Below are 25,972 nucleotides of genomic sequence, written 5' to 3' on the forward strand. Positions count from 1 at the left end.
TGATATAGCAACATTCACTTGCTTTTTCTTGCAGTTCAAAATAACAACCAATTAAACAATCAAACTCACTAAAAGTTCAAAAGACAATACACTTGCAGCTTTATTCATTAGTTTAAAAAAATGTATTTCAACTTTTTTTAGATGAGTTTTGTCATTAGCTCTGATGGGACCAGGATGGCCAGGAGATTAAGTGGGATCAAAAAAAGCGTTGGATGTTTATAGAGATAGCCAGAACACACATGATGCCAACTCAATAAACTCTTGTTTGTAAAGGTTAAGAGCTTGCTTTTCGAAGTACAGAATGTATGTAATTCATTTTGAATTGAGCTGGAGTTCAGGGTAAGCAGCAGTGTTAGAGAACAGACCTTAATTTCCTGTCACAAGGGCCGAGTGTCTCTATATTTGGATATGCTTGTTTTTCATAATTTGCACTTGCAGTAGCAATTAAGGGATAACATTATAGACAATGATCCCATTGTGCTAGAAATAACAGTTGTTCATTACTCTAGAGGCCTTCGACTTTAAAACTGAGGCAATTATTGGAGACAGTTTACTGAAAAGAGCAAATTCCTGCAGTGCTTGTATTTCGGCACCAAGGGCAGGTGCCTGGATGTGGAGGCTGCTCTGCTGAGTTCTTTCTTGGCCAACGTGCAAGCAAGTCACTGCAGGTGACAGAGGTGCCTGAGTTTTGTGCAAGGAGACACTGCAGCTTTCTCTGTAGGCACCCTGGAGGCTGGGGCCGGTGAGCCCAGCCTGCTCACATGTGGGACAGGGTGAGCACCCGGCTGTGGAACCATGGCTCTCGCTGTTGGGTAAGAGACATGACATTGTCAAACATTATTTCTCCCTCCTGGTGAAGCTTTTGGTGCAGTTCACTGTCAGAAGGAGAACAGAAGGATATTCTGCACTGCAGCTTGAGTTTTCAATGAGCTAGGTGTTCATGATTGTGTTCAGGAGGGCTGGTTGCCTCCATGTCCAGCTGAGGCATCTCCTGTGAGGGCATCACGGAAGGCATCCTGCCTGAGGACCCAGTTTCCATCCATGGAGAAGCAGATGAAGGTGTTACAGAGATGGGTCAGGGCGTGCAGGAGCACTTCTCCACCTCCCAGTGAAACCATTTCCTTTACAGGTAGATAATGTGGGTACACCTATGTTACCCTGTGCTATGCTCTACCATAGGGCTTGTATGTTTCCATAGCACCTTAACTGCATTTCTTAAGGATTACACTTTGCAAATACTTTCAAAAAGGTCCAATCATAACTAGTAGTTGCAGAGATATTCCAAATACTGTGGATGAGATGTAGGTTTTTCTATGGCTACTTCTGCACCAGCAGCAGCACAGCTCAGCAGAAGCAGACCAGAGGAAAAAGGATCTGGTACCCCAGGTACTCATAGAATCACAGAATGTTAGGGATTGGAAGGGACCTCAGAAGATCATCTAGTCCAATCCCCCTGCTGGAGCAGGAACACTTAGATGAGGTTACACAGGAATGTGTCCAGGCAGGTTTTGAATGTCTCCGGAGAAGAAGACTCCACAACGCCCTTGGGCAGTCTGTTCCAGTGTTCTGTTACCCTCACTGAGAAGAAGTTTCTTCTCATATTGACGTGGAACCTCCTGTGTTCCAGTTTGGATCCATTGCTCCCTGTCCTATCATTGGTTGTCACCGAGAAGAGCCTGGCTCCATTCTCCTGACACTCACCCTTTATATATTTATAAACACTAATGAGGTCACACCTCAGTCTCCTCTTCTCCAAACTAAAGAGACCCAGCTCCCTCGGCCTTTCCTCATAAGGGAGATGCTCCACTCCCTTAATCATCTTTGTTGCCCTACACTGGACTCTCTCCAGCAGTTCCCTGTCCTTGAACTGAGGGGCCCAGAACTGGACACAATATTCCAGATGCGGTCTCACCAGGGCAGAGTAGAGGGGGTAAACTCCAGGGGGTTTTACTTCAGACTATGTCTGGTTTGGTGGCATGGCCTGAATGCCTGCACATGCCAGGAATGTCTCATGGGGGGTCTCTTCTAGCATATCCCAGGTGGCTCAGCGGTGCAGGCCAAGCAGGCTGCTGGGCCTTCACACAGAGCACTCCTTGGTCTCAACCACAAGACTGGAGAAGGTGCATCCGCTATCTGTGCTCCCATGTGTGTGAATTGTGTTGTCAGAAATACACTGAAAATCTGGTTTTATGCATGGTGCTTCAGCTGGCCGATCTCTTCTGTGAGCTGATGCACTGAGCCATTTTTCAAGAGGCATGACAGTCTGAAATACAGTGCAAGATCCAGGGCTATGCTGCTTCTAATCCAAGCTCTCCCCTTAAATCCACACCTCTCTTTGTCCGTCATTTAATCTTGCTTGGATTTTATGAGGAGTCAGTTTTGAGGACCTTAGTGTAAAGGTGTCTATATAACTAGGCACTGTACAAATATAGTAATAAATCTTCTTAATCATCATACTACTGGAAGTAAGAGGAAGGAAGTGAGAAGAAATGAAAAAACACTTGATCAGGATATTGTTAAAGAGAAGAAGAGCTAAGAGGTGTCAAAACTTAACTAGGAAAACAATAGTGGATGAAAAAAATTACTGTCAGCAATTTTTTTTTTTTTTCAAAATGCAAACATTTCCACAGTGCTGAAAATCTCATCCCAACATCCTTGTTCAACACCAAAATATTCTGCTTTGTTAGCTGGAAGTGTTTAATTTTCATATTCCATTCATGTTGAGTTTGTAATCATACTGGAATACCAAATTAAATATTACAATATGTTCCTACTAGATACTGCAGGTATTGATATATGTAGGACAATGTTTTGACAGTATCTATATTTAATACCTAAGAATCGTAAGTTTTCGGAATTTGTCTCTGAGAGGAATTTGGATTTTTTAATTCTGATTCAGCATGAAAACAAATGTTGAAATGTTAGCTTTTCCCTGAGCGTGAAAATTCTTACCAGCTGTAATTATAATTATCCTAAATAATTTTGTTTCTGAAGCCAAATAGAGCAATGGCAGCTAGAATATGCAAGTCTACACATTGTAGTCTATCGATATTCCCAGCTTATGCTTTTCATTTGAGCAATTTTCCTTAATTTTTATTTTCTTCTTGTGTATGCAACTTATGTAAGACACATTTATTGTAAAATAGCTTTCAGTCATTTAAATCTTTTGCTCTATTGTTTCTAACATCAGACATTTCAGCATTGAGATCTCAGCAAAGCATAAAATGTCTCTAATTTTAGAAGATTACATTTGTTTGACCTGTTTCCTTCTTGATTAGGTTATGAGAGTAGAGAAAAATAGATCATTGATATTCAAGGAAAAATACATATGGAAAGTTAAGATTTTTCCAGTAAACCATTCAAATATGAGCTCAAATTTTTTTTTTTTTTTTTTTTTGTATACAAGACTTTTTTTTCTTAAGTATTGCCTGCCTTTGTATGAGTATGTCTAAAGATATTCACAGCCCCAGGTGAAAGCCGAGAGGATTGAAGGGGAAGAACACACCATCTGAAACATTTTTTTCAGTTTATACATTTATGTGATTTAGCCATACCCGCCAGTTCCGCACCTCATCACCGAAGTCAACTGGCATTTTTGTAGTTGTTGTCTCAGGGGATTTACGATTCTGCAGACCAAATCCATCTTCCAGGCACACCTCTGCAACCCCGCCAACTGTTAATGGCATTGTATGGGGGTAATTGAGGATGTAATTTGGTCTGCAGTTATGCAGAATCATGCAATGCTTTTATTTTATTTTATTTTATTTTATTTTATTTTATTTTATTTTATTTTATTTTATTTTATTTTATTTTATTTTATTTTATTTTATTTTATTCTATTTTATTCTATTTTATTTTATTTTATTTTTCTCAGGGTCACTTTCTACAGCAAAACCACAGCTTGATTACAGGGGGGCTGTGGTCAGTAAATAAATTTGAGACTCGAAGGCCTTGTTGCAGAGATTGCGGCTAAAGCAGAACAATCCCAGTTTGGAGGACAGATCCTCTACAGCATTTACATTTCAGTTAGGGTTGCTTTCTTTTTCATCCTTGGGAAACGTGTCCCACAAGCAGGCTAGCCACTCTGAGGGCTGGAAAGTCCCCCAAGCATTTAGAAGATGGAGGATCAGCTCCTAGGTTGCTCAAAGAGGCTCCTGGAGAGAAATGAGGCCTTTTTGTTATGATCAATGTAGAGAAACATTTTTATGTTGGAAGGTGATTTCAGCTGCTCTTTTGTTTTCTGTTTGTCTTCTGTTGTAACAGACCCGAGAGGTTGCTGGGTATTTCTAGCCAGTCCTCCCTCCCCGTCCTCCCTTCTACAATATTCTCAAATATTCTGCCCAGCTCTGCCTATTCTGTTCGTTTTGCAGTTGGATGTCATGCCCAAAGAGAACCAAAGCCTACCAAGTTGTGTTTCACAGACTTGCTGGGCTTCAAGTCTTGCACTTAACAAGTTACCAGAGAAAATACTCAACCTAGGCATTTTGTATACTTCTTGTAGAAGATATTAACAGCTGCCAGTTAGCTTTTCGTAGAGGATTTTCAGCCTGGCCATAGCATCAGGACTTTCATGGAGATAGTTGGCAGTATTGGCCACCAGACTGTGCAGCCCCTTTCTCCTTCCTTGAGCTGGACCATACCCACTGCTTGGGTGTTACATCCTATGGCACAGAAAATGGCAGATGAAGTTGAAACTTCATTTTAAGCTTTTAACTTCTCATGTCGCTTGACTATACCCTCTAAAGAAAGTGATTTATGATACTGGCTTTGCCCTCCTTGCTCTACAATGCCTGACGGGGAGTATCCATCTTAATTGCTGCTGTTTTTATTGGAATGGTGGATGCCAAAGATGAAGGAGACAGTAACAGTGTCTTTTGGAACATTAGGAGGTGAAGAAACATGCTTGAGGAACAGGCAGATTGTTGTGGGGGAGGGGGAAGCAGGAAAAAACCAGAAAGAAATCGCTGTTAGGAAACCAGTGTTTGTTTGCTGACTCTAGTAATTATTCCATAGGGGTTTTGTCATGTAATTGTCATGGATCTTAACAGATATGTTACTTTCTAGATGCATACTAAGGCTTATTTCTTAGATTTGAATATTTTCAATGAGTTTCTTCTATAAGCAAATTAATAAACACACTGACAAGCAGGCAAAGCCAAAACTTTTGCAAATCAAATAATTATCACACAATTACTGTGGGAGGATTTATTCTGCTTTTCAGACTGCCAGCGATACTGGCAGCACTGGCGGGCAATCGGGAGTGCTTGGAATTCTGGTAGCAACCCTCCTCCCTCCCCACCCAGCCCCTCGGAAGAGTCCTGGCACGGAAACAGGAGAGCATGGGTTCAGGTTTCTCTGTAGAGATGTCAGAGGCAGCGGTTTTGTGCGTGAAGTGCAGGTACAAGGCAAAGAAGAAAGATAAACAGAAGCTTTACAGAGAGTTGATTGAAGCAAGGAAACAATATAATAAATAAATGACTAGGTAGATGAAATGCCACGCTCTGCCTAGGAAGGCTGGTAAACAAAACCAGTCAATCCGTGGAATGATTCCTACATGAGAAAATTAGTTAATGCACAGCAGAGAGTGGGGCTGATGGAAGGAGACTGTGTGTGCCATCACTACCTGCTGGCTCATATTCCTCTGAAACCAATGTTTCCTATCCATCATTAAAGATAATTTCTGGAGGTGCTGGACACTTCAGATGCATGTGGCTTTGAGTCACTAATAATCTGGATTAGTTTTTGATCAGTGGCTGCAAGTTACCAATAAATGTATCTTCAGGGTAGTGAAACTTTGTCTTTTAAATGTGGAATAAACTTGAAGTCAGTAGTGTGCCACTGATGTGTAGCAAGCTTAACTGAAGGTAAAATTATTTCTATTTGCAGGCACAATGCTAATACTGAAAGAAGAGCAAAGTTCCCCTTTGTGCAAGAGGCCTGAATGCAGCAAAAAATGACCTTCTGAGCACTCAAAATGATGTACTTCCTGACCATCTCTAGAGGAGTGAATAAATTTCATTCAAAGGACACAAAACAACCAAATACAAAAACTTCCAGTTGATTGGATTTTGTACTGGATCCATTGTAGTTTTTATTAATGGAAACTGGTTGGTTTGGAAAAACAAAACAAAACAACAAGCTAAAGTATATGTACTTAAAAGGATTGTCATCCAGTGCAATGATCAGAAAAATGGCTTGAGGTTATTAAGGGAAAATCATTGAAACTATCAGCCTAGTGCATAGCAAAAAAAAAAAAAAACAAACAAACGATAATAGATTGCAATAGATTACTCTATTTAAGCAAGAAAGTAATAGAGAACATGTTTGATTCTTGGTATATGGAAAATCGTATTATTCCGGGAGAAAACCCGAAGCATCTGTACACTCAACAGTTGTGTCCATTTTCACATATTACATAGTTTGCAGCTTGTATATCAATGTGTACATCAAGTGTTTACTTTTAGAAAATTATATTAATTTCTTTTTTAATCTTTTTTAGAAAAAGCATTGCAATACTTACTACGAGCATAGAGAATGACACAGCTAAATTAAGAGAGAAGCAATCAGCATGGTTCCCCCCACCCAGCAGAAATGAATTGTTATAACTACAAATCAAACAAGTTATTATAGGGCTCAAACAGCCCTGAAAATTCCAAGTAGCAGCAGTAGATAATTAAAGAGGAAAAGTTGAGACCAAGCCTTACATTTAAAATGTTTCAAGAACTCATTGCGCATACCTTTGTTTTCTTTCTTTTTTTTTCTTCCCTCTCTCATTCCCTCTCTCAAGTAGCAGTGAACAATAAATAGAAAAAGAAAAGTGCAGAAAAAATATTACTTACAAATAGTCCTTGGCAGAGTAGTGAGCCGATTGGAGAAGGGGCAATGCGGTCCTGGATTACTGATGGACAATGGCAGAGAGGAAGAACTGTTGTGTGCTGATGAGAGAGCAGATGCTGTTGAAGGCATTTTGTGGCATTAGATGAGGTTCTGTGTCGTTTCCGTCGGGAGAACTGATCTCGTTACCCTCAGAATGTAAAGAGATTTCACCCTCCAACTGCAGGGTTTGATGGCTGTAATGATGTGCACCAGTGCTGGAGGCAGCCAAGTGAGCCTGGGAGCAGAATTTTAGGAAAACATCTTGCACAGTTGCCATTTGTATTTTCATATGATCTCACAGTTACAAAAAAGGAGGAGAGCTGCACGGTATGACTAGCCAATTCTGTGCAGGCCTTAACAAGAACATCTCCTGTCCGTAGTTCACTTAATACTCATACTTCGATCTGTTCCTAATTTACTCTTGCAGTTTTATGGTGTAAATATATTAAATACTCTTTATACTGACACCTCTTTCTGTATATCAGTCTCAGTTACATTAATAGACACTCCATAGTACACTTTGAGCAGACGGTGTCTATATAAAAGTTAACAGATTGTGTTGCATTGCGAACACCCTCTGAAGAGACATAAAAGATCTTTTACAGTAAACAGGAAATGAGTAAGACAAGAAAGTATATAAAATAATAAGTCATTTAAAGATAGACTGGGCATTTTGCTTTTCGGGCTCATAATACAGATATAAAGGACTGTGCAATTAAATTAGAAGGTAGTGAATTATAAAACACTAAAATATTTTGTTACACAACTTATATGATCAGACCATGAAACCCAGCACAAGTAGAACAGACTTATAAAATTCAAAAAGATCTTGGAGTCATCCATATATCAAATATATCTAAAGAGACAGTTAACAGTGGCAGGAAAAAAAGAAAAAAAAAAAATTATAATCTTCAGAATTTTGGTCTAACCACCATTAGGAATTACCAGTATGATAGGTGGAAAAGAGAAAGTAAGTGGAGATTACCATGTAGGAGGTTGTCTGCTAAGAAAATTTTAAACTTCCTTCTGAGATATTCAGTCCTGGTCATTTTAACAGATATATCCAAATCTGTGCTGATCTTCCATCTCATCCAATGTGGCTGTTCAGTGTTTGATCCCGTCCCTGAACAACAGGTCGCACATTTGTTCATATGCATTTCTGAAGTTGAGTAAAATTTTCTTTCATAACATCATGATTTAAATTAACCTTTTTATTAGAGCAGGAACAGTTAATAATTAAATAGAGGGAAAACTAACCCTGCATGTAAAACCCCCTATGTTTTTGGGCTTGACTACAGGGAAATTTATGTCCTTTTGTGTAAATAAACTGTATTTTGATAAAGCAGTCAAGTTCTCTTTCGGTTTGTACTCTCCCTATTTAATCAACAACAGCAAGAGAGATAGAATCAGATCTTTGATTGCTATTGATGGTTTATTGTAAACAGTTGGTTGCAAGACAATGCAAAACAAAGGCATGATTGATATTGTGACGAACATGAAACAAGGAAAGTCAGATGCAGAATTCAGTTTTTACCTTGATTCCTCCTTGAAAAAAATATTTAAACATAGTGAATTGGCTGTTAATAATCTCATTATTAGTAAGCAAAAACCCCATGAAAGACAAGCTGGCCATGAGTGAGATAGGTGCAAGACCCAACATGCAAGTTGCAGGAAACCCCCTTGTTTCGCAATTAGAAACCCAGCCAGCAAAATCACGAGCAGAAAGCCACTTATCCTGTATGCAATGTATGGTTTGGTTACTCACTTTTCTTTAATCTGGAACAGTAGTAAAGGCTCCTGAGTTTATGCTTCTGACAGATAAAAACCCGTTTGCTAAGGCTTGCAACTTGAATGTGGTTACCAGGGAATTTGCTCCCCACCTATAATTTTTGTGTAACAAGTGCATGTTATAGCCAATTTAACTCTTTTATTGAAAGTAGTAATGATGCTCTAATGTGATTTACATAGAAGAAGTTCCCTACTCTTTTGAGGAAGGAAGTAACAGCATAAACCAGCTTCTTTAAACACTTTTAAGTCCTGGGTGCAGAAAATGCTATTCCCCTTTCACATGCTTAATGAAATTTCAAAATGTAATTTTACCTCTCTTTACACATAAATGTGCATATACATTTAAAATATATATGTATATTCTGTTTTTTATTACAAGAAGTTGTCTAAACTCACTTTAGGAATCTAGACCTTAGATAAATCTGCTTTGAAGTGAAGTCAGATACTAGGAAAACATCTTCTAGCTGGGATTGTGGAATAAAAGCTCTGCAATGCTAAAGCGGCTTATCCTAAACTTATCAATTAACAGTCAAAGTGCCATGTAGTGGATCACTGGGTGATGGTCTTTTGCAAGTTCCTAGGAAAACAAAACAAAACAAAAATAGTCTGGTTTTAAGAAGTAGCTTTAAAGATTGTAACTTTACACTTGTATTATTGGTTGGTTTGGATTAAGGCCTTTTACTAGATGAAAAATACTTGTTATAAAACAGGCTTAAATCTTAGTTTTAAAAGCTTCTTATGCCTATGAACTACTTCTGTCACTTTCTAATGTCATTCTGCTACTTAAAAGAGTACTCTTTAAACACACACAAAGCCGAAAAATACAAACCAACCAAACAAAACCCCACCACCAACAACCCAGAATGTGAAAATATATCTAACATATATACAAGCAGTGATATGCAAGTCCTTCATGTTAGGCTTATCGTTATTAAGTACTGAATGTAAATGGCTGATACTACTGAAACAGCAGCAGCAGATTAGAAAACAATACAAACCCAAGACTAATCTAGAATCTGAAATGCACTGTTTCTAACAACTGCACCTCTTGGGAATCCAAACATTATCCATCAGGCTTGAGCAATCTCAGCTCTCAGGACAGCCAGCGGACTGAGAAATACCCACTTTGTTACATATTTGTGAGTCTCTAGTGAAAGCTTTTTAAAAATGGCTGATCTTTCATTCTGTACTGTCTCAGCAGACTGGGATGTGATGATGGTGTTGAATTACACTGCTGTCTTAATAGACTTGGAAATTAAACTATCATATTACATATTATATATAATCAGAATAGTTTATTACTTTTGAAAAATATGAAGGCTAATATCATATGTATAATTGGAAGCAGACATCTTTAGATTATTCTGAAAGAGTATCCTTAACAACTACCATGGTGAGCCCTTGGCTTTCTCCAGCCTTTAAATTATTTTTATCAGCAGAATGAATTGTCTGTGGTAATTTCTAGTGCATGTATTCTAGGGTGTCGAAGTACAATTCTGGAACACTTTATGCTTCCTCACAGACAAGTGTTAGAGAAGAAAGTTTAAGGTCTGAGCCTGGCTAAATCTTCTCCGTAGTTGTTTTTAAGGCAATTTGGCATTGATCGCATCATAATTTCATTTTGCACTGACAAAAAGGAGATGAAGAACAAAAAATAAAGCTTCGTATTTATAGAGATTTGGATCACCCCAAGGACAAGGAATGAGGAATGTTTTTTTCAGATGTCTCCTCTTACCTCATCTATGCCACATGTGAATTTGCCCTCAAGAATAGCAGGACCTCTTTATTCTTTTTTTTTTTTTTAAACTTTTTGCTTTAAATTTAGAACGTTGAGTCTGTTATTTTCTTGGCCTTGCTAGCTTTTTACACAGTTATTTTGTGCTTAGTAAATTAATATCATGCTATGGAATATCCAAAATCTAAACCATTACTGCACAAGCCAAACATAAACAAGTTATATAACACTGCAATAATTAATTTATTAAAGTAAGTGGAAAATTCAAGGCGCACGTAATCTTTTTGGACAACTGACAGGCAGGTGTGATCAAGAAAACTGGGAATCCACTGATTGTAGGCAGATAGAGAGACAGGTTTGTCTGGGTGATTAGAAAGTAAAGTGAGATGCAATTGGGAAAATGAGAGAGGTCATTGGCTGTCCCAGGGCAAGGAGCAGTAACAGTGCAGAGACAGCCAGGGGGTTTTAAAGTAACCAGCTGCCACAGTAATAAATGTCTCAGGAGATTCAGGAGCCAGGGCCCATTCACAAACAGGACTGCAAAGCAGCTGTGCCAGAAAAGTGATAACAAGAAGTACAGAGCAAGCTTAAAGAACTGCTGGACACTCTCTGATTCTCAGTAATCTCCCCCCGGCCCAGTATACTTTATATAGAAAGGAGAAAGCTAACACAGGGCTTTGGGCATCTCCAGCTCAGGTCACTATGTGCATCGCTCCTATTCATGGTCCACCTCACTGTACACCCCATGAGGACACCTCTGCCCAGGGTGGGGGGACAGCTGGCCCCAGCCCTGTCACAGGAAGGGAGGTTTTATTGCACGGGGGTTTTCCAGCTCCACTTGCTTTCAGGGATCCTGACCCTACAAACCAGATCGTCTCACGCAACATCACTGTTACTGAAAATTGCATGCCGTGATCTGGGTTAGCAGAGAGATGGACCATTTTCTGGCAAAGCTAAACCAAAGCCAACCCATGTCTAGCATTTCTCACAACTCCTCTCTTCTGTTATTGGCATGTCTTCCTTTGTTCAGCATTTGCATCATGTTTTGGCCTGATCTTCTTCCCTCCAGCTCGTTCTACACATCTCTTTGCCCATCTCACCACATTTGCTCTCTTATATGCCACAGCCTAGAGACAGGCAGTCAGAAACACCCCAGCCAGTTTTTAACAACAGCAACAACAAAAATAAGAGATTCTCTTCCCATGTTGCATTTGCAGAGCACTGCAGACAGGATCTGCTACTAAAGAGCCCTGAAAATAATCATAGAATCATTTTGGTTGGAAAAGACCCTGAAGATCATTGAATCCAACCATAACCTAACTCTAGCACTAAACCATGTCCCTAAGGACCTTGTCCACACATCTTTTAAACCCCTCTAGAGATGGTGACTCAAACACTTCCTTGTGCAGCCTGTTCCAATGCCTGACAACCCTTTCCATGAAGAATTTTCCTTATATCCAATCTGAACCTCCCCTGGTGTAACTTGAGGCCATCTGTGCAGTTAAGTACAAAAGCAGTGTGGGTCCTAAAGACAACATGCATTAGCTCCAATTCAAGAAGTCATTTGGTGGAACAGGAATACGTGAGGAAAAGTATCTTAATGCCAGTGTGAGGGACACACAACAGACCAGGGCACAAAGCCAGTTCACTTCAACCAGTATGACAACTTTCAAACAGGTAAGAATAGCTTTCTTTGGGCAGCCTGATTGTCACAAACATCAACCACAGCCATGACCACATGAGCATTTCTGTGTGGCACAGTCCTTGCCCCTTTGTCCATTTCTGCACTGCTCTGAAGATCTTGACACCCAAATGTCATCTCCCAGCTTCCTTGACCTGGCCACCCATCCATCATCAGTGTGAGGGTTCCCTGCTTGATGTGTGGAGTTGCTTGCTTATCTGTAATGGGTGAGACCTAATGCATCCTGCATGCCCAAAACTAAGGTTCCCACGTATTTGTGGGGTTCAGTCCCACCATTTCCTGAGGCTGGCTGTGAGAGCTGTGACAGTGGTAGGTGCTGTCTTCAGGGAAGTGCCCACAGACAGCATGGATGAGACCAGTGAACTCTGCTACTGAACCTTGAATACTAATAGTAGCAGTGTTGTCATAGCCCCGTTTGGCCAAGGGGACGGGCAGGGTTATGTGCACCTGAAAGCTTGTCTGCTGTATTCTCCCACAGACCTTGCCTTGTGTAATATTGTTTACACGGTACTCAAGTATTCTTGCAAGCAGATGCAACAAAAATACAGGTGCAGATCAACTTGTGATATCCAGTTTGTGGTGGTTGATTCTGCTTTTTTATTTCCTTCACATTAGAACAGTGCTAACCAAGTTTCTGATGAAAGACATGTTTATCTTACTGTATTGCTAAGGCAGAGATCATAGACACATGAAGGACTTGGTGTCATGGAAAACTCTTGCTTTGGACCATAATCATCTTCTTGGCTGTTTGCTGAACCCTGACAAAATACTCTTAGCTACGGTTGAACAGTGTTGCACAGGGTACGCCACAGGTGCTTGCAGACATCACTATACAAACATTGAAATAACCACACTGCAATTATTGACACTAGATATTTTTAACACAAATGAACTAACTGTCAACAAACCAATTTTTCTAGTGGACATAATTAATCGTTTTTAATAGCATTATTTTATCAGTGTTGGAATATTGCCAGTCCACCTCGCTTGTTTAAATGTCTGAACTTCCCCCACTCCTCTCTCACCTCAACTAGTAGAAATAACACTGTGCCATTTTGCTGCAACAGCTTTTCCCTTACCCCACCCAACACATGAAGGAGTGTATTAGCCAAGGTTGGATGTGGTATAGAAACTTGACACCTTGCTGTTATTTTGTTCTCATTTGCCCATGTAAGTCACTTACTTTGTTTCACTTTTGTTTTTCTGTAGGTTTTTGTTTCTTTTCTTCTTTTTTGTAAATATGCTGGATCTTATCCCTCGATTGCTTAGCATGCTTTGTGCGCAGGATCTTGTCAAAGGGCTTTTGAAACTTTGTGTATGTTAGTCAATCAGTTTATCTTCTTATGGACATTTTCCAATAAAGGCCTGGAACTAGGTGAGAACTAATTTCCCACTGCCGATTCACCAAATCAAGTTGCCAAGTACAGTTTGTAGGCTGCTAATACCCCTTCTCAATTCTAAATAGATTTACAATTTTTAAGTGTTTTAAGACAGAAGTTGTTTTTAACAATAGCTTGTGTATTTTTGTTAGCAGCTTGCCTGCTTCATACTTAGGTTTCTGCAGAAGTTTTGTAGGCAAACACGTGTGCTTGGGGATGTTTTAAAATTTATTTTAATTTAATTTTATTTTTTTTTTTTTGTTACTGCTGTTTTCTGCATGCCATCTTCTGACTCTTTGTCTCCCAAGTCTTGACTAAACTGCAGGGGGACACTCAGATCTTACGTAATATGGAGTAAGGGTACTGGAGAGGCTGCAAACCCAGCTCCAACTACTCATGTTCCAGGCTTTCCAGACCAGATACCTCCTGAAAGTGCGACATGTCCTGAATACTCAGATGTACAAATACAATAGTTGCTGCAGGGGCAGTTGCTTTAAAAAACCTGAGCAGCTATAATAAGCACATTGTGCTTCTTGCATAATAGCTGAGTAGTTAGAGAATTTGGTTGAAGAGGGGAAGTTGACCCTGTTCCAGGGCTCTATTTGTACTTATTAGTCCATATTTTCTGTAATTCTTCTCTAGTCTAAAAAGCTTAGACTCTTCAGGGAATATGGACTGTAGCTTTATCCCATTGTTCCCATGAACTTAAATGGTAGGCTGAAAGACTAAGATTTCTTTACTGTGTTCCTGGGCTTCACGTGCTTGTTTTTATAGCTACATCAGCAAGGGTCAGTTTTTGCCAATTGAACTATCGTATTGAAAAATGAAGTATTTGAAAAAGACAGAGAAGAATCACAAGCCATCCTCATTCACGGGTAAAAGTTGTAGCCCTGGTTCCGTTATGCAGAAGGTCAGTCTTATACCCATCTACAATCTGCCCCAGCGTTACTAAAGAGAAATAAATATGTGCCATCAGATGATTGCCCACAGAAGAGGAGCCTGCTCTCAGTCCCTGGGACTTCCTACTGTGTAGCTTGCAGACACCTCTCCCCTTGACAAAGTTTATTTCCCCTTCCAGGTAACCAAGCCTCCCCATGCTAATATAGAGGGTGCCCAAGAGCTTACTTCTCCATATGGTCCTGCTATGCTCAAGTGCCCAACATTAGATAGGATGATGCCTAGTTTGGGGATACCTAAAATGACTCTTTTTTGCATGGAGTTAGTAGCCGGTCAGGAGTGGTGTTCCCCAGGGCTCAGTATTGGGGTCAGTTCTGTTTAATCTCTTCATCAATGATTGCGACAAGTGGATTAAGTGCGCCATCAGTAAGTGTGCAGATGATACCAAGTTGGGCGGGACTGTTGATCTGCTGGAGGGTAGGAAGGTTCTACAGAGGGATCTGGACCAACTGGATCATTGGGCCAAGGCCAACTGTATGAGGTTTGACAAGGCCAAGTGCTGGTTCCTGCCCTTGAGTCACAACGACCCAATGCAACCCTACAGGCTTGGGGAAAAGTATCTGGAAAGCTACCCAGCAGAAAAGGACTTGGAGCTGGCTGAACATGAGCCAGCATTGTTCCCAGGTGGCCAAAAAGGCCAACTGCATCCTGGCTTGTATCAGGAATAGTGTGGTCAGCAGGACTAAAGAAGTGATTGTGCCACTGTACTCAGTGCTGTGAGGCCCCACCTTGAATACTCTGTTCAGTTTTGGGCCCCTCACTACAAGAAGGACATTGAGGTGTTGGAGAGAGTGCAGAGAAGAGCAACAAAGCTGGTGAAGGGTCTGGAGAACAAGTCTGACGAGGAGCAGCTGAGAGAACTGGGGCTGTTTAGCCTGGAGAAAAGGAGTCTGATGGGAGACCTTATCGCTCTCTACTACTACCTGAAAGGAGGTTGTAGCATGGAGGGGGTTGGTCTCTTCTCCCGAGTAGCAAGTGATAGGACAAGAGGAAATGACGTCAAGTTGTGCCAGGGAAGGTTTAGATTGGATATTAGGAAAAATGTCTTCATGGAAGGGGTTGTGAAACACTGGAACAGGCTGCCCAGGAAAGTGTTTGAGTCACCATCCCTGGAGGGGTTTAAAAGATGTGTGGATGAGGTTCTTAGGGACATAGTTTAGTGCCAGAGTGAGGTTATCGTTGGACTCAATGATCTTCAGGGTCTTTTCCAACCAAAATTATTCTATGATTCTAAAAAAAAAAAAAAAAAAAAAAAGGCATATGTAGCTCATCAGAGTTCTCTGCAGGTGCTCAAAACTCCACATGAATTCCAGAAGCAATCCCAACCCACTGTTTCCCAGCACTGCGTAATCTTATGAGCATCTCCCTGCTAAACCTGAAAGTTCCTCAGGCATTTAACTTTACTCACCCACACATGTTAAGGAGATTCTGCTTGGGGAAGATAGGTACTTATCTCTTGCCTCAAGTCCCACTGCAATTCAGCTTAGGAAGACAGGCATTTAAATGCCTTTCAGAAGCCTGTAAAATTAGCAGCAGTAAGAATTATGTCTGGCTTCTTCTAGCATGGGCCATCAGCTTTGACATACGTGCAAAATGCAGAGAGCACATCTTGAGCTAAGCATAGGAGTAGAAGTGTACATTTTTCCATTTGAGAGGGATTGATGTGACACCATCCACATCTTGCAAGACTATCCCAACTATCACACCATGGCCAGGCAAAAAGCATCGATCTCTCCAACTGAACTTGAACCACTGCATGGTGAATACAAGGAGTTTTTTGCTTCATTTCTCATCTCAACAGGAGGAAAACCAAGGGGAGCAAACCCACATAGCTGTAAAAGATGTGTCGTATGGGAGATTGTCATGGAACAAACAAGAAAAATACGGCATAACCTCCTAACCCTCCACCCCATGCCAGAGAGCATCTGAACTAGTAGGATAACCTTGGGTTCACTTTTGTCTGCTCTGATGTGGCCTCGTGCCTCGCACACTCCTGGCTGCGCAGGCTTTCAGCTGCAGCACCTACCATCCACGCTACCCGATGGTTGCTGATCATGCCATTCTGGTGGCAAGTTTGAGTTCAGGGCTTAATTAGAGTCTAGAAACATCACTCACTTCCTTTCTTATGGCTTTCTGCATCTTTATGCAAAATGTGGGTGGAAGCACCGTGATCACTCACTGCTTCATCAGTGCCAGTCCTGCAGGAGGGACAGATAGGCTGGAACTTGTGTGGATGGAGCATTACTGGTGTTTTCCATGACTTTCCAAGAGGATATCTGTGCTCTAACTGCAGGTTGGCTTTGCCTACAGGTGCAGTGAGGTCACTTTCTTGTTGGTGGAAAGAAGGAAGCCCTCTAAGCACCTCAAAGGAAGCAGTCATCTTCTGCAGCTCTTCACAAGTGCCTCTCTCTGTCTGCTGGCCATGCAGCAAAGCTGAGGCAATTAGATTGCTCCTTTCGTCCCTTCCAGGACTCAGACACCTAAAATTTCTTTGAGGTAACAGATACCTCAGTGAGGTATCTAAAGTAGATGGATGAGATTCCAGCCTGAATACTTGAGGCTTTGCTGTTAATGTTTGCAAGAAAAAAAAACCAAAATATCAGTAAGTAATGATGGTGACTACTGAAAACTGAAGTAAAGGAAGTATCAGTTAAAATTTGCATCTAAGACAGCATTTGAAAACAATCTAAGACCTACAGCCTTTTGTTAATATTTTCATTTCTCCTTCACTTCATGTCCCATCAGCCTTTAGAAAAAATAATGTATCATAGTGTTGAAAGAAATTTTTCACATCCTTTCTATGAAGCCATAGTCATGAACCATGGGGGTTTTAAAATAATTTTAAAACTCTAAGAAAAAGTAGTGGGATCAATAAGACCATGATGTTAACCCATCAGTTGTTCCCCACTTAGTCTAGTTCTTTGGATAGCGTTGTCTGAAAAAAAGACACAGAAGAATTTATTCCCATAGCTTGAGTGTGCATTCATTGAGATTATTATACTAGAAAACCTGAGAAAGTACGGTATATTTATATACAGGTCATGTAAATACAATGTAGAGATGTTTCATATTTTAATGTTGCAAAGGGCTTTCATTAATGCTGTAGTTCTGAGAGAAGGATGTAAAGCAACATAAAGGAGTTGAGATTTGATTTTTACTGAGATAAGTTGAAGGAGTAATTAGTCTTTACTAAATGTCAGCATTTCTTCTTTCGTTTCTTTATGTGATGCTCTTTCTATCACTCCATGCATGGTTGAGAACAATGTGCATTAGGAACGAATCCTTCACAGATGTGACTTCATGATGTTCTGTTTATTATTTATGTTTGCATAATTCCATGTGTTAATAAAAAATAAATAATTCACCCAAGATACATAGAATTAAATGGTTGGTTTTGTCCCGGAGCAACAGCACACTGTGCTTTTACTTTATGCATATTTCTGAGAGCAGACAGAAAGTCAGTTCTGCTGAGTGATCCGATCTGACATTGAAAAAGTTTATTATTAATTGTATTATTTTTTTTTTAGAAAGTATGTTTATTTTTTTAAGGGCGGCTGGGTGGGGGGGAAGATTACATTTCAAATGCACTCCCAGAACTTTGTTAGTTACCTAAGGATTTGAAATTTAATATATAGGTCAACGTCTCCTCTTGTGAAACGACTGTTCATATTTTTTGTTTTGTACCGATATTGAGGCTCATCTGTCTTTATGAAGCGCTGCCAGTTCTCTGAATGAAAGACACGACGTCAGGGCTGGGTGCTGCATTTCCTGGAGCCGAAACCAGCCATCTACCCGAAGAACTGGTAGGCAGGATGTGCTCTTCGGCCCAAAGTACTGGGCGTATTAAAAAGGCTGAGGATTTAAAACTGACAAAACTTTCGAGGTAAACCCCATGATACGCTGGGTATCACTGTACAGAACGCTTTCATCAGGCTTGTAGAAAATTTAGACGCCTTGATGTAGAAAGCCTTTGTACATAAAGCTGCACTTGGAGAAATCGGTATCTGCGACTGCCAGGACTGCAGCCGGGAGAGGACTAAGCCTGACAGATGCCCGAGGTGACGGGGTCGCGCCCAGACCGAGCGATGCCCGTGGGATTCAGCAGCAGCAGCCGCCCCTCAACAGTGCCAGAGAGAAGGGAAACCCTCAAACAACTCAATGAGCGCTTTCAGCCACGGGGTTTTGAGACAGCCCCGGCTGCCTCACCCCCGCCCAGGCACTTCTCGCTGCTTGTGGCTGTGACAGATCTGGCAACCAGAGTCGCTGCACCCAAAACCCGACGGGACAGCCTCCCCGGGCGGCCTGTCACCGCGCCGCCGCTTCCCGCTGCTGAGTCACGCCGCTGCGCAGCGCCGCTCCCCTCGCCCCCTCCCCAGCTCGCCGGGCGGCTCGGCGGGGGCCGAGCCGCCGCCCGGTCGCTACCGGCGACCGGCCACCCCGCCGCCGCCCCGTCCCTCCCCGCGCCGGCCGCGACGCGGCCCTTCCCCCGCCGCACATGCCCAGAAGGGCGGGAGCCGCGGAGCGCCCGGGCGCTGCTGCTGTGACAGCAGCGGCGCTTTCCCTTCCGCTGGGTGGGGGCTGCGCCGCACCGCGCCCCCCCCCGGCCCGGCCCGGCCCGCCGGCGGCGGCAGAGAACCACCGTGCCACGCACAGGCCGGCCGCCGAGCTCCTTCTCCGCCTCGGCCTGAGCCAGCTGCCGCGGGGCGGGAGGCGGCCATGTCGCTATTGTCTGCGCTGGTGCCCTTGCTCCGGGTGTACCGCATCGGCCTCCTCGTCATGCTGCACCAGCTGCGCCGCCACCTCCTCCTCCCGCGCTGCCCCCCGGCCCCAGGTGAGCACCTCAGCCGGCGCCGCGGGGCGGGGCGGCTGCGGGCTGGGGGTGGCGGCCCCCGCCGCAGAAGGGAGAAAAGTTTGCCACGGTTCTCTCACCCACCCCGTTGGAGGGCGGGGGCGGCAGCGCCCGGGCTGTGGGGGGAGCAGGGCCAAGACCTCGCGGTCCGGCCGCGGGGTGAGCGGACGGCCTGGCCCGGCCAGGGCAGGGCAGCCGCGACCTTGGCCGCAGCGGCGGGTCGCCCGGGCCGCGCCGGTTCCCCCGCAGCAGGGCAGGGGCTGAGGCACCGCAGCGGCTCCGGCCCGGGCCCGGCTGCCGCCGCCGGCTCCTCCCCCGCCCCCTGCCGCGGGCAGGGCCCACCGCACCGCCCGAGGGCATCGGCCCTCCGGGGGTGCGGCTGGCGGGACGCCGAACCCCGCCCTCGCTGCCGCCGGCGGGTGGTGCGCCTCGCTCCCTACCGCCCCGTCCGGCCCCCTGGGCCGCGGCCGCCCCGGACGCGGGGCGGGGCGGGGCGGGGGGCCGGGCCCGTGACGGGCGCCTGGCTGCACGGCGGCCCGACTGAGGCGGCGTGGGGGCTCCGTGGGCCGGGGGTCCCCGCTTCAGCTCTGCTTCTTTCCTGCTTCCTGACGGTTTCGCCTCAGACCTCGGCTCAGAGCCGCGCGGGCGCAGCTTCCCTCCGCCCAGGTAGGTGCTTCCAAGGCGGGCAGCCTCCCGCTGGCCCGGCCGCGGCGCCCGGCGCTCCTGCCGCCGCCGCCTGTCGTGCCCCCGCCTGTCGTGCCCCCGCCCCGCTGTCGGCCCCGCCGGCCGCTGCCCCCGCCCGCCCGGGCCGCTGGGACCTCCGGCCAGGCCTCCGTGCCCCGGCCACTCCGGGAGGGGAACGTACCCACGCTCTGAAAACTTTGATAGCGGCTGTCACTCACTGCCAGGCTTTAAGCTGACAAGTGAGTGACACTTGTAGTTTTCTCCAAGGGACTTCAGATCAGTTACTTGTTGGAGAAGTTATGCTTTTGAGCTTTTCCCAATTTGGGTCAATAGCAAGTTTAATCCTGACTAGAGGAAACTTTTTGAGTTTGCCAGAAAACAAGGATCTGAGTTTCTTCTTTCCTTACATTACTCATACAGACTTTAAAACGCTTCTGAGTTTTATAAACTTAGAGCAAACTATGAGTCCAGATGGATGGGTGTGATACCATCAGAGCTGAGTGTACAACTTCATGCAAGTCAGTGCCTTTAACTTTCTCTCCTTAAGAGCAAGTGAGCTTTTGTGACTAGTTTTAATTAGAGGAATGGTAAAAAAACCCAAACAAACAACACTGAGAGGGTATAGTGTTTCAGTAGGGAGATGAGGCAGGTGAGGACATTGTTTTAGAGAATATCTGAACCACTGGGGAGGAGATGGGAAACATACACCACACAGAGTGTATTTGTGCGTTTCATCACACGTGGCTTCCTCGGGTAGCATTTTTTCTACGTTTAATTCATTCTTGATACTTCTGTGATAGGCTGGGATTCTGCTTTCTCCTTGAAAGACAGAGACAAAACCCCCAAACAAATGAGAGAAGTCCAGTGACAAAAAGGGCAGATGCGCGTACAGTTTGAAGTCATCTGAGCATTTTTCTAGCATTAGTTTTTCTTGGCAGAGTGAAGCTGGGTATTGTGCCTAGGGTGTGTAACACTTTCCAAATATTTTTTCGAACCAGAGAGAAAGAGCATGACGAAAATGTGACCCGAGTGTTTTGTTGCAGTCTGATCTTAGCTACTATTTAAAAAAAAAAAAAAGTATTGAATTTGGAGATGCCGGAGGAAGGCAGTGAAGATCAAACCTGTGAAATGTCAGCTGCCTGAGTAGGACCAGGGCAGATTTGACAGATGTGGAAAGTTTTCTTTCAGCCCTAACTTGGGGTGGTTTCTTCCAAGGACAAGAAGTTTCCTCTTCAGATAGTTGTTTGTGCGCAGTTCCTTCTTGGCAGTTACCTGCTGCCTTGCTTCGACTCACTGTGTCCAGACATTGCTTAAAAAAGTGAATCAGCTTGTCAACGGGACCTTTTTTACTCAGATTAACCTCGTTTCCATAATAATTTCAAAATAGTGACTGCAGTGCAACAAAAAGCGAAAGTGTCGGTTAGAACATTCAGGATTAAAGCTTGGATCAGTAAACTACAGTTGCTGTAAGAAAACGCCGAGTAACTTTTCCAGGCAGTAACCTAGAAAGGTGCGTATATTTAAAATTTCCTGTATTTTTTTGAGGGGGTGTCCAAAATTCTCATCGGTACAGGTGTTTTATTGTCAGGGTGTCTTCCCAAGGAGAGACTGGAGGAGGGAAGCGGGGCTGGGAAGGGCAGGACGGCAGAGTCAGCTGTGTGTCCGATCCCATCTCCTTCGTCACAGTTTCCCCGGGAGGGTTCTCACTCTTCGTGTGGCAGTGGTGCAGCTCTCCCCTGGAAGGTTTAAAACAGGGGGATGCCCAATGGCTTGTCCTTGGGCTCTGTGGGTAAGCAAAGCTCTCTGTTGTCAGTGCAACCCTTCTGCTTCCAAATTTTCCAATAAAAGCTTTCTTTCTTGCACTTGCTGGGAAGAAGAGTTCAGGATTTCAATCCAAGTAAACCAAATTAGTTTCATTTTTTTTTTCCTTTACCCTAGAGTTGCATGATGTTGACAGATGTGCTTCTGCATGGCTTTTGAAAGTGACAGTCTGTTCTGTCACATCCTGCTGGGGTTCATCTAATTTTTGTAGGTGGGATTCAAGACAACTTTTTGAAGAAAGAGGGTAGTTTGAGCTCTGAAATTTAGATTCAGTGCAACAACTTGGTTATTGTTTTGAGTTGCAGTCTGAAAAGTTACTAATATTTGCTGGCAGTGAGCCTACCTGTTTCCCCCAGTACACACTAGGGAAGTTGGTCTGAAATTCTCATTGTGAAGTTCAGAGAAGGGAAATATGGAGTTGGGAGGATAAATGGGGTGTAGTCAGTGATTGCTTCTCTAACTCAAATCAGTGTGGAACAGTAAAGGGGAACTTATGTTTTAACTTAAAACATTTCTCCAGGTACTAATTGCATAAATGGTATAACTGCCGATAGGTATTGTAAACTATGTTAGTGATCAGTGGTCTAAACAATTAATAATTTCATTAGAAGTTACCTTGGATTTTGTTTTTTTACGGTGCTTAATCTTAATTGAAGGGAAAAAAAAAAGCCCCGCGTGACTAAAGATCTTGACATAACCAGCTTTTTAAAAACAGAAATCTTATTAGTGGATTGATAGAAGGCAAACTAATGTTAGTTGTGACACCAGGATGATAACACTGGGAATGTGGTCACTGAAAGTCATCCTACTGAAAACAAAAATGGTTAATTTAATAATATTTTTTAGGATTTTAAAAGCATCTTAATAAACTTACTTGGCATCTTCCTCTTGCATTTTCTCTTCTACTGCATGTTTCATTGAAATTTTGTAGGGGAAGACTTAAATGCGGAGTATTTTGTAGTTTTGAAGTCCTCAGTAGTCGTGTAGAAAACTGGCTCTGAAGAAAGTGATAGTGGCTGAGATTTAGAAGACCTTAAAGCTGACTGGTGTTCTTCCTAAAAATGCTTGAGATATAATTTGCCCCAATTTCTAGATAATCAGTGTCATAATTTGTACCGAGTTTCTTTAAAATTAATCGTGAAATATTAATTTAGGAACATGCATCTCTTAATTTCAGTTTCATGTATTGAGGGCTTTTACTTTGTATGAGTAAAGCATAATGATAGACTGAGCACATCCTGCTCCAAGCCGTATGAGCTCCAGGTTGTAAAACATCCCGAAGTGGGTAGAAAAGTGACCAGGTAGGAAGCATTGTCAGCAGACAAAAGCAGTTAATCCCTCTCCCGATGCACGCACCTGAGAGAATTATATAGCTAGTTTTAGAAGCAAGGAGACACTCGTTTTATGGTTGCCCCAGTGTTGAATGAGTCAAGGGCTGTGTGGTGATGCCCAGTGTGTAGTTGGAGAGGCGCCATCGCTGTGTGCACACGGGGGGGCAGAGCTGACTCTGCGGGGTGGCTGCACACCCCGTGTTTCCTCACATCCCCGTGCTTCGTTTCACAACCCGAGTGAGTCTCATATGGGTTTTGAACCTATTTTCTTTGCCACTGGGGAAGCCGAGCCCTGCAGTGGTGCAAGGGCGGCACCACTGCCCTCCGCAATGTGCGTCATCGCTGGCGTTTCACTATTTTGGCCCAAGCCCTGTCCTGGAGAGGGGAGCTGTGGGTTTGTGTTAGGAGAGTGAGAGGGGTCTGAGGAGGCAGCACAGCCTGTCCCAGGGAGAGCAGGGAGGAGGGGCTAGGGGCAGGAAAGTTGGGCCCTTTCTCCTGCTCCTCCTCCTGTGGCAGCTGAGTGGGCTGCAAGGCCGCAGGGGATCCTGTCTGCAGGCTCTTAAAAGCCTTGGTCCTGGTACTGGCTGGTGTTGGTGTCGAGCTGCACGGAGGCAGTGAGGAAAACAGCAGCTTCTCAGAAGGTGCACTCTGTTTCAGTGTGGGTGGGAGGGAATTCAAGGGAGAAGGGAAAAGGCAGGTTTGTAGCCTGAAGGCTTCTGTGAGTGGAAGGGTTTTCAGGAAATCAAAACGGTGCTAGTTTTTTTATCGTGGAAAGTTAGGCAAGCTAAAAGAGAGCATCTCCATCGGCTGCCCTTGTGCTTCGTGCCCAATGAATTTCATTCTGCGAGGTGCGTCTTCAGTTTGGCTCAGAATTGAAGCTGCTCTGGTTTTTGCCAAGCCTGGGCTATGAACACTTTATTTCACTGAAACAGGAAAAAAGTTTGCTATTCTTACAGAAAAATGAGAGGTATGATTGTGGGTTTTTTTATTTTTTCTTTTAGCCCTGTAGTGCTAGTTATGCTGTATAACACTCGAAGAGCTGCAGGGATGATTAGCAGTTTATATGACAGCTCAAGTGTGATTTACAGCATTATAATACAGTCTGTATTATAGTGACATAACCTAAACTGTGGCAATGCTACTCTGTGCCACTAGCACCAAGTGCCAAATCCATCACGAAACAACGGCAAAGCTGTAACGTACATGAGAATGAAGGGTGGAGTAAGTCTAACACTCTCATGCACTAAAATAACTTGTATTTTATCAGTCTGTGATGAACTTTTTATGGTCCAAGGTGTGTCTTACTAATTATAAATATGAAAAACGCATCAGGTCTTTTATTGCAGTGCCTTCCTCCATGTTTTCAGGAACTGCATCATAGCTGCAAAAGAAACTATCAGATTTAACGCAATCTTGGGAGTCTCTATGCTTCTTGGAGACACCATGTCATAGATTGAAATTGAGGGATCTAAAAGCAATGAGAATACATACTGATACGGCATAGCTCGTCATTGCAGCCTGATGCTATGGCAGGATTACATCATTATACATTACACCACTTTGTCTTTCAAAATCATCAGTTTTTGTGGGATTGCATACCTTGGTGCTGTTGGTACGCACATCTTTGGAATTAGGCAGCGTTACCATGTTGAATCAATAGTTTATCCTGGCAGCTTAAAAGATACTGAATGAATCACAGTAGTGGGCATGCTAGTAATCAGAACATTGTCCCCCCCAGGACAAAAAAAAGTCTACACCCAGTAGTAAATCTTCAGAACAAATCCAATGCTTGCCTTGCATCTCTCATTCTGCTTCTAAACCAATAGCTGTGTCCAAATAAATATGTTTAGTCTTGGTAAACCTGTCTTTGGTTTTTCATTCAAGACATTCAGAAAGTGCTGCAAAATACCAGCTGTAGTTCAGAGAGGAAGTGTCTTTTCTTGGGAATGTTCGTCAACAGCAGAAAGCATACCGGAGAAGCTTGCAAACGTAGGTTTTTTTTTGTTTTGTTGTTGTTGTTGGTTTTTTTTTGTTTGTTTTTTGTTTTTTGGCATATTCTCTTGCAGCAATATGAAAAACTTAGATTTTCTTTCTCCCCCAGCCAGCCTGTCTTACCAGCCGGGGATTTCTGGGCTCAGGCACAGGTGCAGCTCCTGCCAAGCAGAGAAGGAGCACTGCCATTGCTTCCAGGCTGGCTGCAGGGCTGCTCCTGATGTTTCTTTTGCTCTCTCTGCCTGGATTTTTGTGGAGGAGGTTGCATCCATGCTAAACTAATGGAGTCCTTCTTCCCGATCCTGGCCAGGGCTTGTTGCTGTCGCAGTGGCTGAGCTGGTGGCATGGAAGAAACAGAAAAGCATCAGCATGCAGCTGTGCTGTGGCTTGGCTTTTTGGTGTAGCGACATCAGCTCTGGTGGGTGCCAGCTTCTGGCACTGTGCACGAAGATGCTGTTGGCCTCCGGTATTACTTGCATGTGACCATTTGCACAAGAAGCATTTTCCTGTGTAGGTACGGAGGTAGAGATTGCTCGCTTTATTGCCATGCTCATCTCTACAGTGCCACCCGCTCCTGACTTTTGTAGCTTTTTGAAGAAAATACAGCAAAATTATTTTCCAGCTGATGTGGATAATGATATTTATTAGTGCTTCCCTGTCTGCTTTTCCTGTAATTATAATGCGCTGTTATTCCAGGAACCACGATTGTGAACTAGTAGTTCAGGAGATGTCTTTGATTTCAGAAAAAGGACAGGAAAGGTGTCAGACATGTATTGTTGATCTGCATGTAGGTTCAAACTACTTTTCCTTTTATTTCAGTCAGAAAACATCTTTACATTTCAGAGGAGCAGATTAATG

General features: G+C 43.4%; 2 protein-coding genes across 15 annotated transcripts in view; both read left to right on the forward strand.

Moving 5' to 3' along the window:
• The window catches only part of ZBED1 (zinc finger BED-type containing 1), a 58,784-nt gene that overhangs the window by 25,660 nt on the left and 7,152 nt on the right, over positions 1-25,972 (forward strand). For 2 of the 14 annotated variants that reach the window (XR_011740765.1, XR_011740768.1), the window contains one exon: positions 5,887-7,846. The exons of 8 other annotated variants lie outside the window; for them this stretch is intronic. The gene's annotated coding sequence lies outside the window, so the exon portion shown is untranslated. Of the gene's footprint in view, positions 1-5,886; positions 7,847-16,747; positions 17,797-19,140; positions 19,269-19,903; positions 19,953-20,123; positions 25,112-25,972 lie in introns of those variants that run through there. 4 more of the 14 variants (XR_011740766.1, XM_065855750.2, XM_065855758.2 and 1 more) reach the window with 4 other exon arrangements.
• Positions 19,139-25,972, forward strand: part of DHRSX (dehydrogenase/reductase X-linked) — a 167,597-nt gene continuing 160,763 nt past the window's right edge. Inside the window, exon 1 of the mRNA XM_065855771.2 lies at positions 19,139-19,268. Within this exon, the coding sequence (XP_065711843.1) occupies positions 19,154-19,268 (115 nt within the window). The 5' untranslated portion in view covers positions 19,139-19,153. The remainder of the gene's footprint in view (positions 19,269-25,972) is intronic.

This window comes from Patagioenas fasciata, chromosome 1, assembly GCF_037038585.1.
Source record: "Patagioenas fasciata isolate bPatFas1 chromosome 1, bPatFas1.hap1, whole genome shotgun sequence".
In the NCBI taxonomy this organism is placed as follows: domain Eukaryota; kingdom Metazoa; phylum Chordata; class Aves; order Columbiformes; family Columbidae; genus Patagioenas; species Patagioenas fasciata.